This window comes from Urocitellus parryii, chromosome 10 (genome assembly GCF_045843805.1).
Source record: "Urocitellus parryii isolate mUroPar1 chromosome 10, mUroPar1.hap1, whole genome shotgun sequence".
Taxonomy (NCBI): Eukaryota; Metazoa; Chordata; class Mammalia; order Rodentia; family Sciuridae; genus Urocitellus; species Urocitellus parryii.
Window position 1 is genome coordinate 79,736,330 of NC_135540.1, and position 21,872 is coordinate 79,758,201.

Here is a 21,872-nt window from a genome sequence, read left to right on the forward strand (position 1 = left end):
ATAAATTAATAAATGCTGTGACAGATGGCAGGCAAGGTGGCAACCACTTTGTACAGAAGCAGAGATTCTATCAGCTACACCCAGTATACAGCATTGATGCTATCAGTGTTGAAGGCACCTGCATGTGGGTGTAACAAGAGCAGCAGCAGCAGAAACTGGTGCCTTTATGGACCCAGTTTTGTGCTACGATTTGTTTTTGTTTGTGCTGAAAATTGAACCCAGGGGCACTTTACCACTGAGCTACGTTCCTGGTCTTTCTTATTTATTTTAAGACAGGATCTTCCTAAGTTGCTGAGGGTCTAAGTTGCTGAGGCTGGCCCTGAAATTGCAATCCTCCTGCCTCAGCCTCCTGAGTCACTGGGATTATAAGTGCAGCACTGCATCCAGCTGTGATGATGTTTTAAAAAAATCTTTTGTTTTTTTTTTTTTAATATTTATTTTTTAGTTTTTGGCAGACACAACATCTTTGTTTGTATGTGGTGCTGAGGATCCAACCCGGGCTGCACGCATGCCATGCGAGCATGCTACCGCTTGAGCCACATCCCCAGCCCTTAAAAAAAATCTTTTTTTTTTTTTTTTTTTAAAGAGAGTGAGAGGAGAGAGAGAGAGAGAGAATTTTTTTAATATTTATTTTTCAGTTCTCGGCAGACACAACATCTTTGTTGGTATGTGGTGCTGAGGATCGAACCCGGGTCGCACACATACCAGGCGAGCGCGCTACCGGCTTGAGCCACATCCCCAGCCCCATAAAAAAAAAAATCTTTAAAAATATACATACACACACACACAAGCTCACACACACACACACACACATATATATTCTAGTTGCAGATGGACACAATACCAATTAATTAATTAATTAATTAATTTTTGTAGTGCTAAGGATCAAACCCAGTGCTCACGCATGCTAGGCAAGCGCTCCATCCCAGCCCTGTGATGTGATTTTGAAGAGATCCTGGGTGAGAGTTCTGAAGTGTGGCTTTCTAACCTTTCCTGGGGAGCTTGAAACACTAAAATAGTCCTATTAAATTTACTCTTGGCTCAATTAAAAAAAATAACAAAAACAAAAAAATGAAGAATGAAGATAAAGATAAAATTATCTAAGAAGAAAAAGAAGAAGAGGAAGTCTATAAATGGATTAAGAATTAAAAAATCTATCAACCACATAATATGTACATCTGTATGGTATTCTGATTCAAACAAATTTACCATTAAAAAAAATAACGGTGGAAATAATAAAGATTGACTAGGTGTTTGATAATATTAAAATTATTAAATTTAGGTGTGATGTAGTATTTTATTAAAGATACTGAAATTCCTCATGGACTGTCAATGATTCTAGAAAAATAAGGTTATAGTTAAGATGAAAAGGAAAAATCAGCCTTATAACTGTTGAAGACCGTCTATTTCATCATACTTAAATCTACATATATATGAAAGTTTCCATAATAAAACATTCAGGCAAAATAAAAAATAAACTAATCTCATGAGAATCTTAAATAAGACTGAAACGAAAATTCAAGTGTCTAATAAATTAAATACTAATAATTTTTAATGTAATGGCATTGCACAAACATGGTCTATGAAATTGTTGAATAAACTATGTTATTGACAGATGTTTTGTTTAAAAAAAAAAAAGTGCAAGGACCAAAAATCTGCTCCATAAAAGCAATGAGGACAAGTAGCATAAATTGTCATATTCAACATTTTCAGAATCCTGGAAAGTAAAGTCTTGCAACAACATGAGAAATATTTGTTTTCTTCAAAAAATGGCTTTATTTCAATAAGAACAAAAAATTTGTGACATTTTAACAATAGTGTGAAAACCACCAGATGTTTATGTACCACTAGGGTAATTCAATGAAAACAGCTTGGTCAAAGTTGCCTTTATTTCACCTGACTCAGACCTTACTCTATAAAAAAGCCATATCCTTATTTTGTTTCTCAGATACAGGCAGTGTTAATTGTTTAACATCACACTGTCTGAGGTGGAAGTACAAGTTGGGGCAAATTAGAGGCTAACAAAAAACTTTAAAGGAAAAAACTGGGAATAAATGATCCACATTGAGGGCTTTGAAAGCTCCAACATAATCCTGGGAATCTAGAAGGCCACATAATGGGCAGAACTATACAGATGTCCAGAAAATAACTGAGAAGGGCTAATCTCTCACTGCTGCTTACCTACATGAGTAGGAAGAAAAAACTAAGGTAGAGTTGTAAAGAAACTGCTGAAGCATCAAAGCCATGCTCCAGCACACTCTGAGTTCCCCAGCAAAGGCTTGGAAACTACTGCTTCAAAGCAAGATACACTAAACATTTAAGGAGAATACATTAAGAAAAACTGGCAAAATTCAAGTTTTAAGACAATAAAATGCCACTTTTAATAGTGAATAAAACAACTAGGCAGAAAATCAACAGAACACTTAAGTGATACCATAACCCAACCAGACCTAACAGACATCTATCTAGGGAACAATTCTCCCAAAAACAGAATACAAATTCAACTACACATGCAATATTTCCAGCAAAAGCTCTATTCTAGATCATGAATCAAGCCTCAATAAATTTAGAAAGAATAAAATCAAAACCTAATAACAAGTGAGAAGGGAAATTGCATGGAAATGGAAGGCGATCCTCAGGGTTATACAAAATGTCATATAAGAGGAAAGGAGGGGCAAGACAAGATAATACAAATGGAAGAAATGATTTACAGTAGAAGGGGTAGAGAAAGAAAAGGGGAGGGGAGGGGAGGGGAGGGGAGGGGAGGGGAGGGGGGATAGTAGAGAATAGGACAGACAGCAGAATACATCAGACACTAGAAAGGCAATATGTCAAGCAATGGAAGGGAAACTGATATGATACAGCAATTTGTATATGGGGTAAAAGGGGGAGTTCATAATCCACGTGAATCAAACTGTGTAATATGATGTATTAAGAACTATGTAATGTTATGAACGACCAATAAAAAAAAAAAAACCTAATAACAAAAGGAAATTTGGGAAATTCATAATTATGTGGAAGATAAAATGTGCTCCAAAATGGCAAAAAGTAAAAAAAAAATATAGGAGAACATTAGAAAGTAATATATGAGATGAATAAAAAATAATATAGCTTGTGAAAATAACAAGAGGTGGCTCAATCATTTCAGAGAGGAAAATTTATAGCTGTAAATGCTTATACTATAAAAAGAAGTACTCAGTGTAGTGACCCTTGCTTGTAATCCCAGCTACTTGAGAGGCTAAGACGGGAGGATCACAAATTTCAAAGCAAGGCTGGGCAATTTAGCAAGACCCTGTTTCAAAATAAAAAATAAAAAGGGCTGGGAATATAACTCAGTGGTAGAGGACGCCTGGGTTAAATACCCAGTACTGAAAAACAGGAGAAAGAGATACCAGATTGATCTTTCTCTCTCTTTGCGCGCGCGCGTGCGCGCGCGCGCACACACACGCACACACACACACACACACACACACACACACACACACACACACACACACACGATGAAGGGGAGGGGAAGGGAGGAAATAGCTCTTGAAAACACAGAGATGCAGTTGTTCAAAAGCCAGAAAAAGAGGTCTCATAAGAACTCAATCCTGTGAACACCTTGATGTTGGACTTTTCTTCAGAACTGTGAGAAATAAATGTTATGTGGTTTATTTAGGCCATCCAGTCTATATTTTTTTGGTGGCTTGAGAAGACTAATATTGATGGAACTTCCTCAAGCTAATAAGGACTCTCTTTAAAAAATTCCATATTTAACATTACACTGATGAAAGACTAAATGCTACCCCTTAAGATGAGGAATTGAACAAGGATATTCACTCTTGCTACTTCTGTTTAACATTGTACTGTACATTCTGGTTGACATAAAACTCTATTTGAAGAAATGTTCCAGTATACAGAAAATCATGAGTTCAGCAAGGCTGAATGGTACAAAATCAAAGTACAAAAATCACTTTTATTTCTATACACTGGCAACGAACAACCCAAAAATAAATTAAGAAGCATCAGAAAGAATGTAATCAATCAGTAATACTGAGGGATTAACTGAACTAAAGTGTTCAAGACCCGAAAATTTATTTATTTATTTTTTTTAAAGTTTTTTTTTTTTTTTTTTTTAAAGAGAGAGAGGGGGGTGGGACAGAGAGAGAGAGAGAATTTTAACATTTTATTTTAGTTTTTCTTAGTTCTCGGCAGACACAACATCTTTGTTGGTATATGGTGCTGCTGAGGATCGAACCCGGGCCGCACGCATGCTAGGCGAGCGCGCTACCGCTTGAGCCACATCCCCAGCCCCAAGACCCGAAAATTTAAAACATAAAAAAAAAAATGCCTAAATAAATGGAAAAATATCCCATATCCATGGATTTGGGACTAATATAAAATCAGCAATACTCTCCAACTTGATCTACAGATTCAATGCAAACACTACTAGAATGTCAGCTGGACATTTTTCAGCTATTGACAAACTGGCTGGGGAGTGACAGAGAGCTTGTCTAGTATATATAAGGCCCTGGGCTCAACCCCCAGCACCACACACACACACACACACACACACACACACACCCCAGCACCAAAAAAAAAAAGTCCATATAGAAACTTATATGCAAATGTTCATAGCAACGTTATTCATAATAGTGCAAAAAACAACCCAAATATTCACCAACTGATGAAGGGAGAAACAAAATAAAGGAATATTATTTGGTCATTAATAAGGAATAAATTACTGATATATTATACAACATGAATCAAACTTTTTGTTTTGCTGTACTGGGGATTGAACCCAGGGATAGTCTACCACTAAACTATATCCCCAGCCTTTCTTGAGGCAGCCATCTCACTAAGTTGCCCAGGTTGGACTTGAACTTGCAATCCTTCTGGATCACTGAGATGATAAGAGCATGCCACCACACCTGATTGGATATCTTTTTATGAAAAATAAAAAGGGTGGGCTGGAGAAGTAGTTCAGTGGTACAGAACTTCCCAAATATGTATAAGGCCCTGGGCTTGATCACCAGTAGAACAACAACAACAATAGACACATTCATCTTATGTAAAATATAATCCTTTATTGAAGATAGATTCAAAATAAATAACTATGAAAAGACAATTTTTAAACAGACAATAGGGAAATTTGCATATGGACATGAGAGTGATATTTAGTTATTTTTAAAAGAATTTCTTACCAGTTAAATATACATACAAAAATACTTGTGGTAAAATGAGATTGTATGTGGTATTTACAGATAAAAAGGATAAGACAGGAATAATGTTGACAATCTTTAAAGGTATGAGATGGGTACATGAATTCCCTATATAATTGGATTATTTCTAGTTCAATGTACATATAGAAACTTCAATTAAATTTTGAAAAATAATGAGCATAAAAACAAGTAATTGGAAAGAGAAATATTACTTCTGAAGGATCAACAATAAAGCTCATACCTGTCTTTTGAATAAAAACTGTAGAAGCCAGAAAACAGTAGAAAGATTGTGTAATGTGCTGAAAGAGAATAATCCAACTAAAAATTCCCTAAAAGCCAAAATTCTAAACATCCACTAAAGAGTTAACACCTTGAACCCAGGAATAAGAATATTCCTTATTTCTTTCGTTCTTTTTTTTTTTTTTTTAGAACTGTAAATTGAACCCAGGGGTGCTTTACCACTAAGTTGTAATCCCAGCCCTTTTTAAAACATTTTGAAATCGGATCTCACTAAGTTGCCAGGCTGGCCTCAAACTTGCCATCCTCCTGCCTCAGCCTCACAAGCCAATGGGATTACAGGAGCATACTACTCCTTATTCTTTTTGATTACAGTAATTCTTGTATGTTTTAAAAACTAGTATAATTTTATGCCAATTGACATATTATTCTTCAAATGACTGAATAATTTGCAGAGCTATTTAAATAAGTTATTGTACTGAATTGCTTTCATTTTATTTGCTAACATCAGTCCTGACATTTTTCTCTAGCTTAAGAAATACGTAAGGGAACTTTAAAGCTCTTTTATGAAGATGAGTCTTGGCCTCTCAAGTAGCTGGGATTAAAAATAAGCTCTTTTATTATGATGATGCTTCTGTACATTAAATTTTTTTTCAGTGCTGGGAATCTAACCCAGGGCCTCATGCATGCCAAGTACTTTATACTGAGCCACATCCCCAGCCTCTGCTTTCTGTATATTTTAAGACAACTAAACTAATTAATAGTTTCTAAAGGACAAAAGGCATTTGATTTTTTAACTTTAAAATCTGTTCCTGAAGTATGGTATTATATCAATTTGACCATCCAGAATACTTTACATACCAATATTTGTTCTTTGCATTAGCCACAGTGTAGATAGCTACTACATTATATAGAAACTACTTAAGTATGTGGAAAAATTAGATTAGTAATATACTAGGCTGTCTAGTACAGTTAAAACATTCTGGATGACCAAAAATGGAATCGCTCATTATCTTTTCATGTATTTCCAAGAAAGAGATGCAGAGACTTAATCTTTTATCAAATTAAACACAAACATTGTGTCAGGATGGTGATACATACATTTAATCCCAGCTACTTGAGAGGCCAAGACTCCATCTTAAAATAAAAAAATAAAAAGAGCTAAGGATGTAGCTCAGTGATATATCTCTTTTGCTCTTTCTATTTGTTCATTTTTTGTAGTGCCAAGGATTTGAACCCAGGGCCTCACCATGCTAGGTAAGCATTCTACCACTGGGCTACATCCCTAGCCATAATGCCTTTTTTTTCTTTTTTCTTTTTTTTGGTGGTACCAGGGATTGAACCCAGGGGACACTTAACCACTGAGCCACATCCCCAGCCCTTTTTGTATCTTATTAGAGACAGGTTCTCACTGAGTTGCTTAGGGCCTTGCTAAATTGCTGAGGGTGGCTTTGAATTTACGATTCTTTTGCCTCAGCCTCCAAGCTGCTGGAATTACAGGTGTGCACCACTGTGGCTGGCTTCGTAACACCTCTTCTATGTCATTAAAGACTTCAAATATTGGCCCAAGAAAACTTAGAAAAAAATATTTTCAATTAATAAAATAAAAAAAATACAAACTAAAAATTGAAGAACAAAGTATTTGGACAAAATGTAGATATGAATAATCTAAATTTGAGCTGGGAAAGTCTGATTTGGTAGAAATACTTGTCACAAAAAGAAATTTCAGAGGCAAAATCTTCAAGTTACCTTGAAGATATAAGGAAGCTTCAAAAAAAAAAAAAAAAAAGAAATGTAATTAAATATTTCAGATACTTTTTATTTTTAAAAGTTAAAAATGGTAGAACTGGGGATACTGTTCAGTGCATGTGAAAAGCCTTAGGCTGGTTCCCAGTACCATTAAAAAAAAAAAAAAAAAAAAAAGCAAAAGCAAACATTTTTAGAAATCAGGAAAAATTAAACAAATCTTATTGACCTAATCCACGTCTCTCAAAAGCCCAATAAATTAAATAAACCAAACTGAAGCTATTGAAAAAGTTGAGTAATATAATAAGCAAGCTTGATTTAAAGAAACAATTACTTTCCCTAACCTATCAAGTCTCCATGTAGGTTGGGACTCTGGTGCAGGACCATCTCAAGTTTGAGGCCAGCATCAGCAATTCAGCAAGGGCCCTAAGCAATTTAGCAAGACCCTGTCTCAAAATAAAAAAAATAAAAATAGACGTAGTGCAGTGGTAAAACATCCCTGGGTTCAATCCCACCTAGCCCCATATCCCCCAGGGATAAAAAGGACTCTGGATAGCATATTTTGGGTAAGGTCAAACCCTGCTAAACATATTCACCTGCTAAAACTGTTTAATTCTCACAATAATCCTGATGAAAGAAACCCAGTTAGTTTAGATTTTGCTAAAATCATAGACTAGAAACTTTGCTGCTCGAAATTGTATCAGGAAGTACAAATGTTTTAGAGAGTGTTTTCATTGCTATGACTTAAGGACCCAATCAGACCAATTGTAGAGGAGGAAAAGTTTATTTGAGGGCTCAAGGTTTCAGAGGTCTCCATCCATAGACAATAGGCTCCATTCCCTGGGGCTTGAGGTGAGGCCAAACATCATGGTGGAGTGTGGGGCAGAGGGAAGCAGCTCAAAAGGTGATCAGAAAACAGACTCCACCCTCCAGATGCAAATATTTACCCCAAAGCCACTCCCCCAATGTTCCATCCTCCTCCAGCTATTCACTTCAGTTACAGCTTAGTTAATCCAGATCAGGGGATTAATTCACTGATTAGGTTAAGACTTTCACAGTTCAATCATTTCTCATCTGAACCTTTTTGCATTTTCTGTCTGCCCCCCCCCCCAAAGTTTTTTAGGGACACCTCACATACAAACTTTAACAATGAAATATCCCACTTTTGGATGGACAATCTAAGGTACAAAGAAGCAAATTTGATTTCCAATCCAAGTGCAGAGCTTCAAAGACGTTTCTGAAGATGACATTCCACCTTCCCCTTTAACTTTATAGTTTCCAAGAAAACAGGAGCCTATATATTGTGGCCCAGACCTAATTTTGTCTCCCTTTATGTGCTACCCTGCTTTGCTTTGATCCTATCAAAGCATTGCTTCATTTAAAAACTTCACCTAGATGTTACCCTTCCCTCAATCCTGTAACTTGTCATGTATTTTGGTTGGTGAGACTTCTCATAGTTTCTCTTATGTAGAATCTCTTTTGTTGCAATGTTAGTAAATCTCACTTTCTTTGAGTACAGGTTTGTCTCTGATAGTCAGTCTCACTGAGCTTGAATAATAACCATGAAGAATGGCCATGAACTAGCACCCTGACTCAGTAATGATTAAGCACATGAGGGCTTTAGTCTCACCTATAGGTCTGTCTGTCTTTGAAGGCATGGGTTTTGACTGGATCCAGACTTTTAGTATCTTTTTAGCCTTTCAGAGTTATACTAATTTCTTTTTGCAGTGTGGATTGAACCCAGGATCTTGTGTATGCTAGAGAAGTGCTCTACCACTGAGCTACATCCCCAGCCCTCAGATAGTTTTTAATCACCAAAAGTCTATTAATTCTTTGAATTTCTGGCATCCTCTAGAATAATTTTGACAAAAAAAAATTTTCCCTCACTTTTAAGTTCCTAGTAATAACTGTTCCCCATTACTATAGTTTTAAATGTTTAATAACTATGTCTTAAGCTTTTAAAATTATGACTTCTATTATCTTGTCTTCTGATAATTCTAAACTTTGTCTTTACCACGTTAGGCCCCAAATTCAGAATAACAATGTCTGGATGCCTTTTATCCTTAAAATATATTTGGGTTCCCTAAAAGCCATTTTAGGGAACCCAAATATTTGCTCTTTCACCTTATAAAAAAGAAGAGTAAGGAGTTTAGGGGTTTTTCAAACTAGGTGTTTTTGGTATTGGGGAGTGAACCCAGGGGTGCTTTACCACTGAGCCACATCCCCAGTCCTCTTTATATTTAGACACAAGGTCTCCCTGAGTTGCTTAGTTCCTCACTAAGTTGCTGAGGCTGGCTTTGAATTCTCAATCCTCATGTCTCAGCCTCCCGAACCGGATGTTTCCTACTCTTCTGAAGGAGAGGAGAAATGTGCCAGTCCTCTTTGCACACCTGGAAGTCCTTGTGAAGATGTGTTATGGAGTTATGTGCTTGACTTCATTAACTGAGGATACACCTCAGTGATGATTGTAATGAGTCAGGATTTTCCAGAGAAACAGAAACAATGGTCCTGAATTGCTTAGGGTCTCCCTAAGTTGCTGAGGCTGGCTTTGAACTCATTATCCTCCTGCCTCCACTTCCCCAGCCACTAGGATTACAGGTGTGCACCTTCACTCCCAGCTATTTCTCCAGTCTTTTTTATTTTTATTTTGAGGTAAGTCTTAGTTGCTCTTAAGCAGTCTTGCTAAATTGCTGAGGCTGGTCATGAACTCGTAATCCTCCTGTCTTGGCCTTCTGACTGGTGTGTACTACCACACCGGGTGTATTTTTATATATATATATATATATACACACACACACACACACACACATACACATACATACATACATATATATAATTTTTAATGAGAAAAAAGTGGAGAAAACTTTTATACTTTATTAATATTCTATAGAGCGCACATTACTTTGGAGAAAGGGCTTATACATAGAAGGATTATGGGAATCTGGAATCAATAAAAACTAGTGTGTGGAGGACAGGGGTTATTAGGAAGAATAAAAGAAAACTCAAATTTTTTCACGGGAAAATGAGTCAGATAATTGCTCTGGATACAACAAAGAGCCAGTTAACAATATAATACTTCTGGGATGAAAGGAAGAAGAAAAAGCAAACACCCAGCAGTTATCCTGGCAGCACTTATCAGGGATGGCTAAAATAAAGATCCCTGAAAATTCTAGTCTGGAAATATAAGCAGATCATTTTATCTAGTCAGAACTCAAATTTTCATTTACTTTTTTGAGTTTAGAAGAGGGATCTTCTTAAAATCACCAAAGCTCTGGAGAGCTTTTTTCCTGCCTTGATTTACTATGTTTTATTTTTAAAAAAGAACTTTGATACCAGATTGTATGCAGTGGAGAAAAAGGGATAGAGGCATATTAGCACAATTAATCATACAACATGTGGCTTTTTGTTACCGGATTTTTTCACTTAGTGTAATGTTTTCCATTCATCCATGCTGTAGCACATATCAGTATTTTATTCCTTTTTATTGCTAACAATCCATTGTAGTGTGCAAAAAAGCATTAACATCACAATTCTGAGATAGCTAACCTAAGAAAGGCCTGTTTAATTGTCTGTGACTAGTATCTAGGAAGTAGGATTTTGGGAGATTCCCACCGTTCTCTATGGTTTGTTCCGCAGCAACTCATTGGGTAAGCTCTGGTTATTGCTGTTCACCTGCTTTCATTCTGGGAGTGTGAATCTTGGTATTAGTGTTAGACAGAGGGTGCCAATCCAGATAAAGATCTTAGGCATGGAGTTTAGGATGAAGTTTCCCCAGTAGATAACATTTCACACATTATCATATCTCATTCCTGGAAGTTTTAAGTTCATCCTGTGTGACTCCACTGAGGGAGGACTCTTGGAAGTTTTTGCCTGGTTTCCTCTTGACTTTGCTCCATTATAACTTTCCCCTTTGGTTTAAAGTACTGGTGATTGAACACGGGGTGCTCCACCATTGAGCTATATCCCTAGTCCTCATTAAACTGCCCAGGCTGGTCTCGAACTTGTGATCCTTCTACCTTGGCCTTTGAAGTAGCCAGGATTACAGGTGTTGACTGCACTTTCTTTTCCCCCCAGTTCTGGGGATTGAACCCAGGGATCAACCTAACTTGCCCAGGCTGGCCTCAAACTTTTGACTCTCTTGCTCAGTCTCCAGTCACTAGAATTAACAGGCGAGCACCACCATACCCAGCAAATCATATTATACTTTTTTCCTCCCTTATATGAACTTAGGGTTGGGCTGGATAGGCCTCACTAACCATAGCAAAATTGTATGAATTTTTTTTTTTTTTTTCAGCTTTGGGAATGGAATTCAGGCCTTGTATGTGCTGGACAAGTTTTCTACCACTGAACTATGCCCTCAGTCTCTGGCCTGTAATGAGTTTTAACCACCAACATGATTATATGCTAAGTCTGTAAGTCCTTCTAACAAGTCATCAAATATATTATATTATGTACCTCTGAAACATATGGATACTTTTTTTTTTTTTTGCTACCACTGAGATATATCCCCAGTCCCTGGATATACTTCATTTTACTTATCCATTCATTAGTTGATGGACATTTTGGCTATTTCCACTTTTTGGCTATCAGAAATGTTGAAATGAACATTCATGCACAATTCTCCTGCAGACTTATGTTCTCATTTTTCTTGGGGGTACTCTGAATTGAACCCAAGATTGTTCTGCCTCTGATCTACATTCTCCATCTTTTCTAATTTTACTTTGAGACAGGGTCTCACCAAGTTGCCCAGTGGTCCTTGAACTTGTGATCCTCCTGCCTCAGATTTCCCACTAGCTGAGATTATTGGCATGCACCACTGCCTGATTTATTGGTTTCAGTTCTGAGGTCTTACATTGTCAACAAAGCCAAAGTGGTTATATTAGGAAGTTAGTCCTATGAGTGACTTAATTTTAATTTCACTGTTTTTTTTTTTTTTCAAATTGATTTCTTTTTTTTTTTTTTTTAAGTACCAGGATTGAACCCAGGGGTGCTTTACCACTTAGCCACATCCCCAGCTTTTTACTTCTTATAAACACATCCAAAGAAGATAAATCCTGCCAGAGATTTCTTGAGGGAGTAGCTCTCAGACCTTAGAAGTCAATCTCTACCAAGTCTTTTATTTCCTGGGCCTAGTGAATTTGCCCTTACACTTTCCCTAAGATCCTTCAGTTTCCTCCCCTGTCCACACTCCTAGCTAATGAAGACTTATTATCTGAGAAAAATAGAATGAATCAGAACTAATTATGTTTACCCCTAAATATACCAACGAACTTATATCTATATATACTCACATGATCTATATATATACTCACATGGTCTTCCTTCTACTCTACAGTGAGATGGAATTGTACTTCCTCTCATTTAAGTTCACATCCACCAGGAGGTTAAGGCAGGAGGATTGCAAGTTTGAGGCCAGCCTCAGGAACTTAGTGAGAGCCTGCCTCAAACTAAAAAAATAAAAAGAATTGGGGGTATCACTCAGGGGATGAGTAAACTCAACTCTGGGTTCAATCCCCAGTACCAAAACCAGAAAAAGGTTGGCATCTATAATCATCCTCCCACCTCCACACCACATCACCAGTTTTTCTTTTACCGGATCATGGCTATCATCATATAACCACAGTGCAATATGGAAGAAAAAAACCTAGGCCACTCAAATAAAGCCATTAAGTCACCTACATTGCTGTATCAGCAGATGAACAAAACCAAAAATTTGAAATAAAAAAATTTCACTTTCCAGTCCTTTTAAATAAATACTATGTCCTCTTTGAAAAATGTTTAAGCAATCTTTAAAAATAGTTTTCCAAATTGGCTAAACTATGGTCAACACCAAGAATATCATGTAATGTGTGTTCTGCTGGGATCTTCCAAGATTCAAGTCTAGTCATTCATATAGAAGGAATGAGAGGCAATAGGTATGGGTCTTGAGGACAATTCGCATTCTCTTGTAAAGCAACTATTTCAGGAGAGCTCATTACAGGCTCTTAACGGAAAGGAAGGATAATCTCTACAGATCGCCAGATTCCTATTGTTGCCACAAATTTGGTAGCTTAAAATAATATAAACTTATTATTTTACACTTCTAGAGGTACCACAGGGCTGAATTAAAGTGTCTTAAGACTGCATTCTGGGCTAGGGATGTGGCTCAAGTGGTAGCGCGTTCGCCTGGCATGCATGCGGCCCGGGTTCGATCCTCAGCACCACATACAAAGAAAGATGCTGTGTCCGCCGAAAAAACAAATATTAAAACTGTCTCAAAAAAATATTAAAAAAAAAAAAGACTGCATTCTTTCTGGAGGCTTTAGAAAATTGCTTTCTTTGACCTATCCAGTTTCTAAAAGGAATCTATGTTCCTTGGCATGTGGCCTTGTATCCATCTTTAAAGCCAACAGTGTAGCATTTTCAGATCTCTGGGATATGACTCTGACCCTCCTGCCTTCTTCTTATAAGAACCCTCGTAATTACATTGGGTCCACTCGGATATTCCAGGATAATCTTAAGAACCTTAATCATATCTTGACAAGTCCCTTGTCAATTAAGGAACGTATTCATGGGTTTTGGGGATTAGGGCATAGATATTTTAGGGAACCATTATTTTGCTTACCATAGTAGAAGAAGAGTTTTTGTACTCACAAGGAAGGCTTGGCAGAATTTTTTTTTTGTGTGTGTTACTGGGGATTATACTCAGGGCCTCACACTTGTAAGGTAAATGCTCTACCACTTAATTACATCCCCAGCCCCCCACCCCACTCTTTAAAAAATTCTGACAGTGTCTGGTTAAGTTGCCCAGGCTGGCCTTGAATTTGCTATCCTCCTGTCTTAGTCTCCAGTTAGCTGGGATTACAGGTCTGTGCCACTGAGCCTGGCTGACTTGGCAGAATCAAGCAGTTACTCTTGCTCAGTGGAAATCTGTCTAAACTCTAATATTCAGAATTCCACTTTTCCCTGATAAATATCTTAAGAGCTCATGCAAATATATGCAACTTGCTTTATATCTTAGCCACCTGTATGATCAACTTTTAAGTTTTTTCTTTTGAAATCTTAACTCTGTGACCTGAGCAAGGTATTTTATATTTTTCCAGGAAGGTAAGAAATTTTCTGGTGCCTCATCCAGGTTTTGATATAGGAATTTAAAGCTTTCAATGTATCATTTTCTTTCTCTAAGTTCTCTGGTGTACTTTCAAATACCCAAACCACTCCACAGTCCTTGTACCCTTTATTTCCACCATATTACCCCATTACAGCAACTTCTTGGGTCATCCAAGGTAATAATAAATTAACAATTTTGCCACTGTATGCCATCCAATGGACTACCAATGCCATCACCATTTGCTATGAGGTCATTAATATGTTCAAACCTAATGGGATCAGACAACTAATTCCCACCCTGAATATTCTCAGCCTCCTGAAAATCTATCACCTATAAATAGCTGTAGTGAGGAGAAAGTATTATGCAAGTATTATGGAACAGAGAGATTGACTGTAGCAACTAAGGGTTATGGATATAGGAGACACCAAAGGAATGAAGGTTTGGAATTACCACTGAAGTACTAGAGAACATTCACTAATGACTTTAGCTTGAAGGATTGTTGCAGATGGATAAGTTGGAACATTGATATAAGAAGCCACAGCTTGTGGAGGAGTCTGTGAAGCTGCCACTTATGGCCACCATGACCTTGAAGCAGTAGTTTGCAAAAAAGTCTGAGAAGTCATTGTGCTTGGATGCTACATATGCACAGTGGGAGTTTGTGGAGAGATCCGAGAAGAGCCACAACTTCCTGGGAAAAGTCTGTGAAGCTGCTACAATATCCGAGAATACAAGCTTTCCTTTTCTACCTTCCTGTTCTACTGTGAGTACATACTATGGTCTGAATGTCTGCCTCCCCAAAATTCATATGCTAAAACCCTCACCTCCAAGGTGATGGTATTAGGAGGTCAGATCTTTGGGAGGTGATTAGATGAAGGCTCTATTCTCCTGATTGGGAATAATACATACACATACACACACACACACACATCCATCTCTCTTTCTCCCTCTCTCTCTCTCCAGAGATCTCCTTTGTCCCTTCCACCATGTGAGGGTCTATGAGAAGATGCTGCCTATGAATTAGGAAGTGAGCCCTTACCAGATGCAGAATCTGCCAACACTTATATTGGACTCCCTAGTTTCTACAAGGGTGAGAATAAATCCAGTCTTTGGTACAATATCTTATCACCGTAGTCTACATGGAATATGATATACCATATGTTGGCAAACTCTTAACTCAGAACCACAAAGGGAAGGAGATTCTGGAAAATGTTCCTGGCTTCTTCTCCTCTTTAATGCAGAGATAAAAAATAAGTGGATAGTAGTAATGTAAAGTCAATAACCAACAGATCGGAATAGTTAGAATACTTCAGAGAAATAAAATGGCAAGTCAAACTGGTTTAAATGATAAAAGAGAATTTACCAAGTCTCATGCCTGTTTAGATGTAGAGATAGGAAGAAGTTGACAAAGAATGTGACCAGGACCTATGATCCTCTCATGTCTCAGGAACTTTTTGTTGCTGTTTGATTCTTAGCTTTCTAGGTAAGAATCTTTGTGGGGCTGGGGATGTGGCTTAAGCGGTACCGTGCTCGCCTGGCATGCATGCGGCCCGGGTTCGATCCTCAGCACCACATTAAAAAAAAGATATTGTGTCCGCCGAAAACTATAAAATAAATATTAAAAAATTCTCTCTCTCTTTAAAAAAAAAAAAAAAAGAAATCTTTGTGTAGCAAAATGGCTGCCAGTGGTTCCTCTACTTAGATGCTTCTGTTTGGGGGGTAGGAAGAGTGTTGCTTCACTTAAAATCAAGAGTTACTGGATATGATTGGCTGACTTAGGCTCTGTGCTTTTCCAGAAACAAACAATGTGACCAGGGATGAAAAGTTCATCTGATAAGCTGTTCCTTATGCCTTCACCCCTGCTCCACTGGTTTCTTCTACATTTTTACTAAGAGAAGACAAAATTGATGTTGGGAGTCCCCAAATATCAAATGTCTATTATAGTAACCAAAATATCAAGGACATGAACTAGCGAACAGAAAAACCCTTCCTGTTATAGCCAGAGGTACTAACTGATATGTGTCACTATTTTCAAAGTATTACTTTTGAACAACTGTACTAAGTCTAAGAGCGTAAGAACTCTTAACCATGGTGTAAGAAGGTGATTACTCTAATGCAGCGTAAATGGGGTGAGAAATATCAAATAACTTACAGCCACTACAGAAAAGAAAAGGCTCCAAATAGCTACAGGACATAGACATTTTTCTAAACTTTTTCTTAGACTTTCAGTATTTGTTAGTTGAGCCTTAATCTGAAAACCTTGACTTTTCTGTACTATATTCTCTTTTACAATAACTTCCTTGAATTGTTGATCCTGCAAATTAAGCAAAACAATTATAAAATTAGCAGCTAAACTTAAAAGTACTTTATGAAGTAAAACCTAATAGTATTTGATTTCATCTTTAGTCCTTGGGGAAAGAAAGAAGTCTGGAGTATCCAAGAGGCCAGAGCTCAAATAATTGTACTTATTGTAATACCTGACTTATGGCCAACCCTTACTATAGTAGCTAACCAAAATCTCACTCCAGAACTTCCAGAAGAGGGAAAATAGAAGGAAAAAAAATTGAAATTGAACAAAAAATGCAATCTGAGTTTTATTGGAAATATTATTACTATCAATCCAACTCTTAAGTTTCATTGACGCTTGCTGTCATTTGAACATGTTTTTCTTCATAGAAAACACCACTCTAGAAAAGCTAAACAAAGTCATTTAACCACATGGAAATAATACCCTTTCTGTAGATTTGCCCTTTGTCAAAAGAAATCAATCAAAAGCTGCTAAAATATAGTCAACTCATCTCAGTGACTTTTAAACTCATTTCCTTGATGCCCTCGTATAGTCCACTGTCCACACATCTAAAATGATCCACTTAAATGTTTAAGTCACAACATATCTTTATTTTGCTCAAAACTTTTTCTTCTCAATTTTACAAATAAATGCAAAACGTTAACCATAGCTTACATGAACTTAACCATGTTCCTACACGAACTGGCCTCTATTGTAGAAAAGCCAAGCACTCCTCCCGGCTCAGATGTACTCTTTGCTGTGTAGTCTTTGAAAAAGCTTTGTGTACAGCTTTCTCCCTCACATCCTTAAAAAAGTTATCTCCTTTAAGAGTCTTCTCTCAAAACCTTATAGCACATATTCTATCTTCAGCACCTTATTACTTTTCTTCCTGTCACTACTGAAAATTATATTATATTATGTACTTATTTTGTCTGTCCTTTGTTTTCCTCACCAGAGTATCAGCTTCATGAGTCCAAAGGCCTTATCAGTTTGGGTCACTGTTATATTATCAACACCAGATGCTACTTTTGCCAAAATGTGCTGCACGCTTAAATGTGAATAAATCTAACTAGAAATCACCCCAGTATTTATTTCTAAGATGCATTTAGATGAATCAAGATATATTTTGCAGATAGGAGTTGGTAACTAACTAGTTGTTGGTGTGGGGGGTGATATTCCCTGGTTTTGGATGAAGCACAAAGGTGAATGGAGGTGTCATTTACTGAGACAAGGAAGATTAAAGAAGTATATTTGTAGGAACGACTTAGTTCAGTTTTAGGCATCTAAAGTTTGTGATGTCTATGGACATCCAGGTGAAGATATGTAGAGAGTGGTGGCTTGGATCATGACCTCTGATTGCCTCCTGGCTGCACTGGGAACTTCCTGTGTAAAGGTACAGGTCAAGATTGCCCAGCTGCTGTGGTAACACCTGGCCTGAGGAAACTGCAAAGGTTTGGAGTTATATCAGTCTGGACTTGGAGCTCAAGTACCAGCTGTCAGGGATAGAGAATTCTGAGCATAACAAGATACTCTAATGTCTCACCAGTGCTGCGTCCTTCAGATTGCCTGCTAAGCAAAAACTTCCCACAAATAACCTTTTTGATGATAAAACCTATATAATAAACACGCTGAGCTAGCTCTGGCCATTATTCCTCCATCAGAGGACAGTGTCCCACCTGGACCTAGCTTTCTCTATGTGTTTGTCTTTTCTTAATCCCCCATCGCCCCTTGCTGGTTTCTGAATTAAAGCCGTGCAGGACATGGCAGAGATGTTAAGTAGATAGATGGATATATGTAGGCCTGGAGTGAGATGACTAAATTCCTTATCATGTGAATCCTTTTAAAGTGCTTATTCTGTAATTGCTTCTAAAGGCACCCTTTTCAGGGTCCTCTGGTTAAGCAGCACTCAAAATGTACCCTATCTAGACTTCATTGCTGAAACAAAACCTGCTAGTTCATATTTAATGAACTTCTACTATCTGAATGAAGTGATAACTACTTGACAGCCAAGAACAATGATACAGAATATTTATTACATGGGCACTTAATCACTTAAAACAACAAGTTAACTCTGCCACAAAATTCTTAAATCCTATAGAGGGTGAGTAAATAGGTCAATACAGGTTACAGACTATTTAACTTGGTTACAGAAAAAACTCAAGTATGTGTACCTTTCTGTTGTTTCTTCCACAGTTCATTCTCGGGTGCCAACTGGAATACATGTTTTCAAAAATGTGAACAGTCAAAATAAATAAATAAATAAGGAAATGAATAAGTAGGACTAGTGTTTTCAGATTTTATGGTTACTCTGAACCTTGTAGATCATTCAATAAAGACCCTTGGTCTATTTCATGTGTTTAGGGGGGAAAAAAAATCTGAACAGTGTATCTTCTGCCAAATCTGTAGAAAGCCTCTAGCAGATAAAAACCTTGACTCCTTGACTTAGATGTATGCATCTTATCCTAGTAAAAGTGATTCCAGTTTAAGTCTCAAATGAACTTTGATGATAAAACCTATATAATAAACACGCTGAGCTAGCTCTGGCCATTATTCCTCCATCAGAGGACAGTGTCCCACCTGGACCTAGCTTTCTCTGTGTGATTGTCTTTTCTCTTTTATGAGTTCTCTAGTATTTTTTTTTTTGTAGTTACTGCTTTATCAGAGTAAATTCAGAAGCATCTAGCATTTCGGCGTGTTACCTTAAACATACTATGAATCTCTTAAAGCAATGGAATTTCTGATGTCCTGGACCTTCAGAGAGGATAATTTTCTTCCCAGTGATTTGAGACTGTCCAATAAAGCATTTCTTGCTAGAAATTAAACATTAAATTCTTACTTATGAATGTAAATAAAGTTTTTTCCTCTTAAGACTGTTCAAACATCAAGAGATTTAGAGTTGTATTTATGCCAAAGATGAAGTGAGATAGTTTTAAGTCCCTGGAAACATATCTAGTTTGTCTGAAAGGCCCTAAATCTAGCCAGTTGGACATACATAGTATTTTATCATTCAATAATTCAACTTGCAATTGTACATGTCTTGTTTCTCTGTGTGTGGATGTGTGTGTGTGTGTGTGAGTACGGGTGAGCGCACGTGTTTGAGAATTAGAATGATACACAGAAAACATTTTTTCATGAACTCATGGTCTAGTTGATTACATGAAGAATAACAGATGTAAGGATATGAGGCTATGACAAAAGAGAATGAATTCTGCCTAAAGAGGTCTGTGAAGACTTCACAGAAATACGAATATTTGATTAAAGTTTTGAAGGATGGATAGGCATTTACTAGGCAGGTGAGGAATATTAAACAGGGTTAGAGTTAAGTGAGTTCTAAGAGAATGGTGGATGTAGGAGCACAGGGTGTAGAAATTTAGGCCACAATGTAAAGGGTGTTGAGTGACATGGTATCATTCGCTACCACATAGCATATAGCAATGTGTTTAAAATCATTCCTATGTTGACTGGAATTTTTTTAATAAATTCCAAGTATCCCAGAAGTTACAGGGCTGCATGTGAATTATCATCAGACCTTTTGGAAAAGTTGCTAATACTATAAAGTGGGCAAATCTAAGGATATTATAAGAGTAAATGAAACCATGAAGTCATTTGGTCTCTTTTTGCAGTGCTGGGGATTAAATTCAGGGCGAGGCACATTAGGGAAGCATTCTACCATTGAGCCACAGTCCCAACATAGTTATCCTCTCTTGAAACCAGAAAAGGTTCAAGAGACTTCCCTTTGATTCATCTTATTAGTGGTCTCCAACCTGCTCAAAACTTTGAATTGAGCACAAAGGCCACTTTATCACTGGCTAATATCCTGGCAAGTGAAGACAAAGGTGGAGTCACTGTAGACAAACCTTCTTAACATTGCCTTCCTGTGATTGCTTAATATAGGACTTCAGGAAATGTACACTTTAAAGACATTTTCAAAATTTGACCTGCATTCTTGAGTTTTAAGTAGTCTACGATGCAAAAGTTTATTTTTATCTTCCTTTGGGATTTTTGGATAGCGTCCAGTTATTATAAATTAAGTACATAGTAGAAAACGAGTATTTAATATCTTGAGAGTACTATGCCGTATTTTGCAAACTTTTCCTAACTTAGCCTACACAAATGCTGAATAGGCAAACAATTATTTATTGATCACCAAAGTACTTACAAATTTCATTTTTTTCTAAAGATAGTTGCAGGAAGCTGCAAATCTCAAACCACAAATAATCCAGCTTACAGCCAAGGCTGGAGTATCTAATAGGTCTATTAAAGAATAATTTTACTGTTATCCTGAATAACATGCCTAATGGTGTTAAAAAAAAAAAAAACCAAACACCACACAACCACCTCAACACAACAAATTCAGAAATCTCGTAAAGATGATTCACGGCATTTATATATCCTATTTAGTACAAGGACTAAAAGCCATTAAACTAAACGAACCCTCGATTGATTTAACACACTTCCCAACTATCGTTAATGTAAAAGAACCACGGTAGACTTTACGATTTTCTAATAAGGCAAGCAAAGCAAAAACAATCCCGGTTCCTTAAAAATAAGCGTTACCTGCTTCTTTTGACGAAAAATTTCAGGAGAAAAGCAGGCAAGCATTAATCTTAGTTGCAAAGTCAATCTTAAAGAAAAGGTATCCCTAGTTGTCAGCGACCTCAGCCTGTCTGGGCAAGGCCTGCGGCAGCCGTAGAAAACCTCAATGTCACCGAGTTCGGGCGGGGACGACTGGCGGAGGAGCTGCGGCTGTCAGGGCACGCGCACGGTCCGCAGGGCCGCTTCGCTCCACGCACCGTCAGCCCGGATTCCCCAGACGCCGCGGTAGACACTGCCGGCAAAAGCGGCTGCCGCTTCAGGGCAGCTTCCTTTCTCTGGCTGGGCCCTCCAGACATAAGTCGACGGGAGTACTCCTCTCCTCCCTCACCCAAACGTCGCAGGCGCACAGGACAGTGGCCTTCCGCGAGGCGCAACCACACCCCTTCCCGACACCACTATTCCAGTCCGCATGGTAGGGAGAGGTGAGTGGACTCCAGGAATCCTCGGAAGGGCGGGGGAGGAGGAAGGAGCCTCTCTAGCTGCGCCTCCTAACCAACGCTCCTTGTTCTCGATGCTCCCCCACAAGGCCGTATTACAGCACGTCACTTCCGGTTCCTTTTAAAGGCCCCACGGTGTGCGGCTTCGCGCGTGCGAGGAAGGTAAAAAAAGGGAGTGAGAGGGCGGGACCGAGGAGAAAGAGGGTAGGGGGGGAACTAGCGGTGGAGGGGGCGGGGGAGGCGCAAAGGGCGCGCTCTGGCGTCACGTGACCGGGACG

The 21,872-nt window shown here is 37.9% G+C and overlaps 1 protein-coding gene across 1 annotated transcript in view; it reads right to left on the minus strand.

Moving 5' to 3' along the window:
* Enoph1 (enolase-phosphatase 1) overlaps positions 1–21,635 on the minus strand; it is a 65,614-nt gene extending 43,979 nt beyond the window's left edge. The window contains exon 1 of the mRNA XM_077803247.1: positions 21,119–21,635. Within this exon, the coding sequence (XP_077659373.1) occupies positions 21,119–21,163 (45 nt within the window). The 5' untranslated portion in view covers positions 21,164–21,635. The remainder of the gene's footprint in view (positions 1–21,118) is intronic.
* Positions 21,636–21,872: the final 237 nt, after the last annotated feature.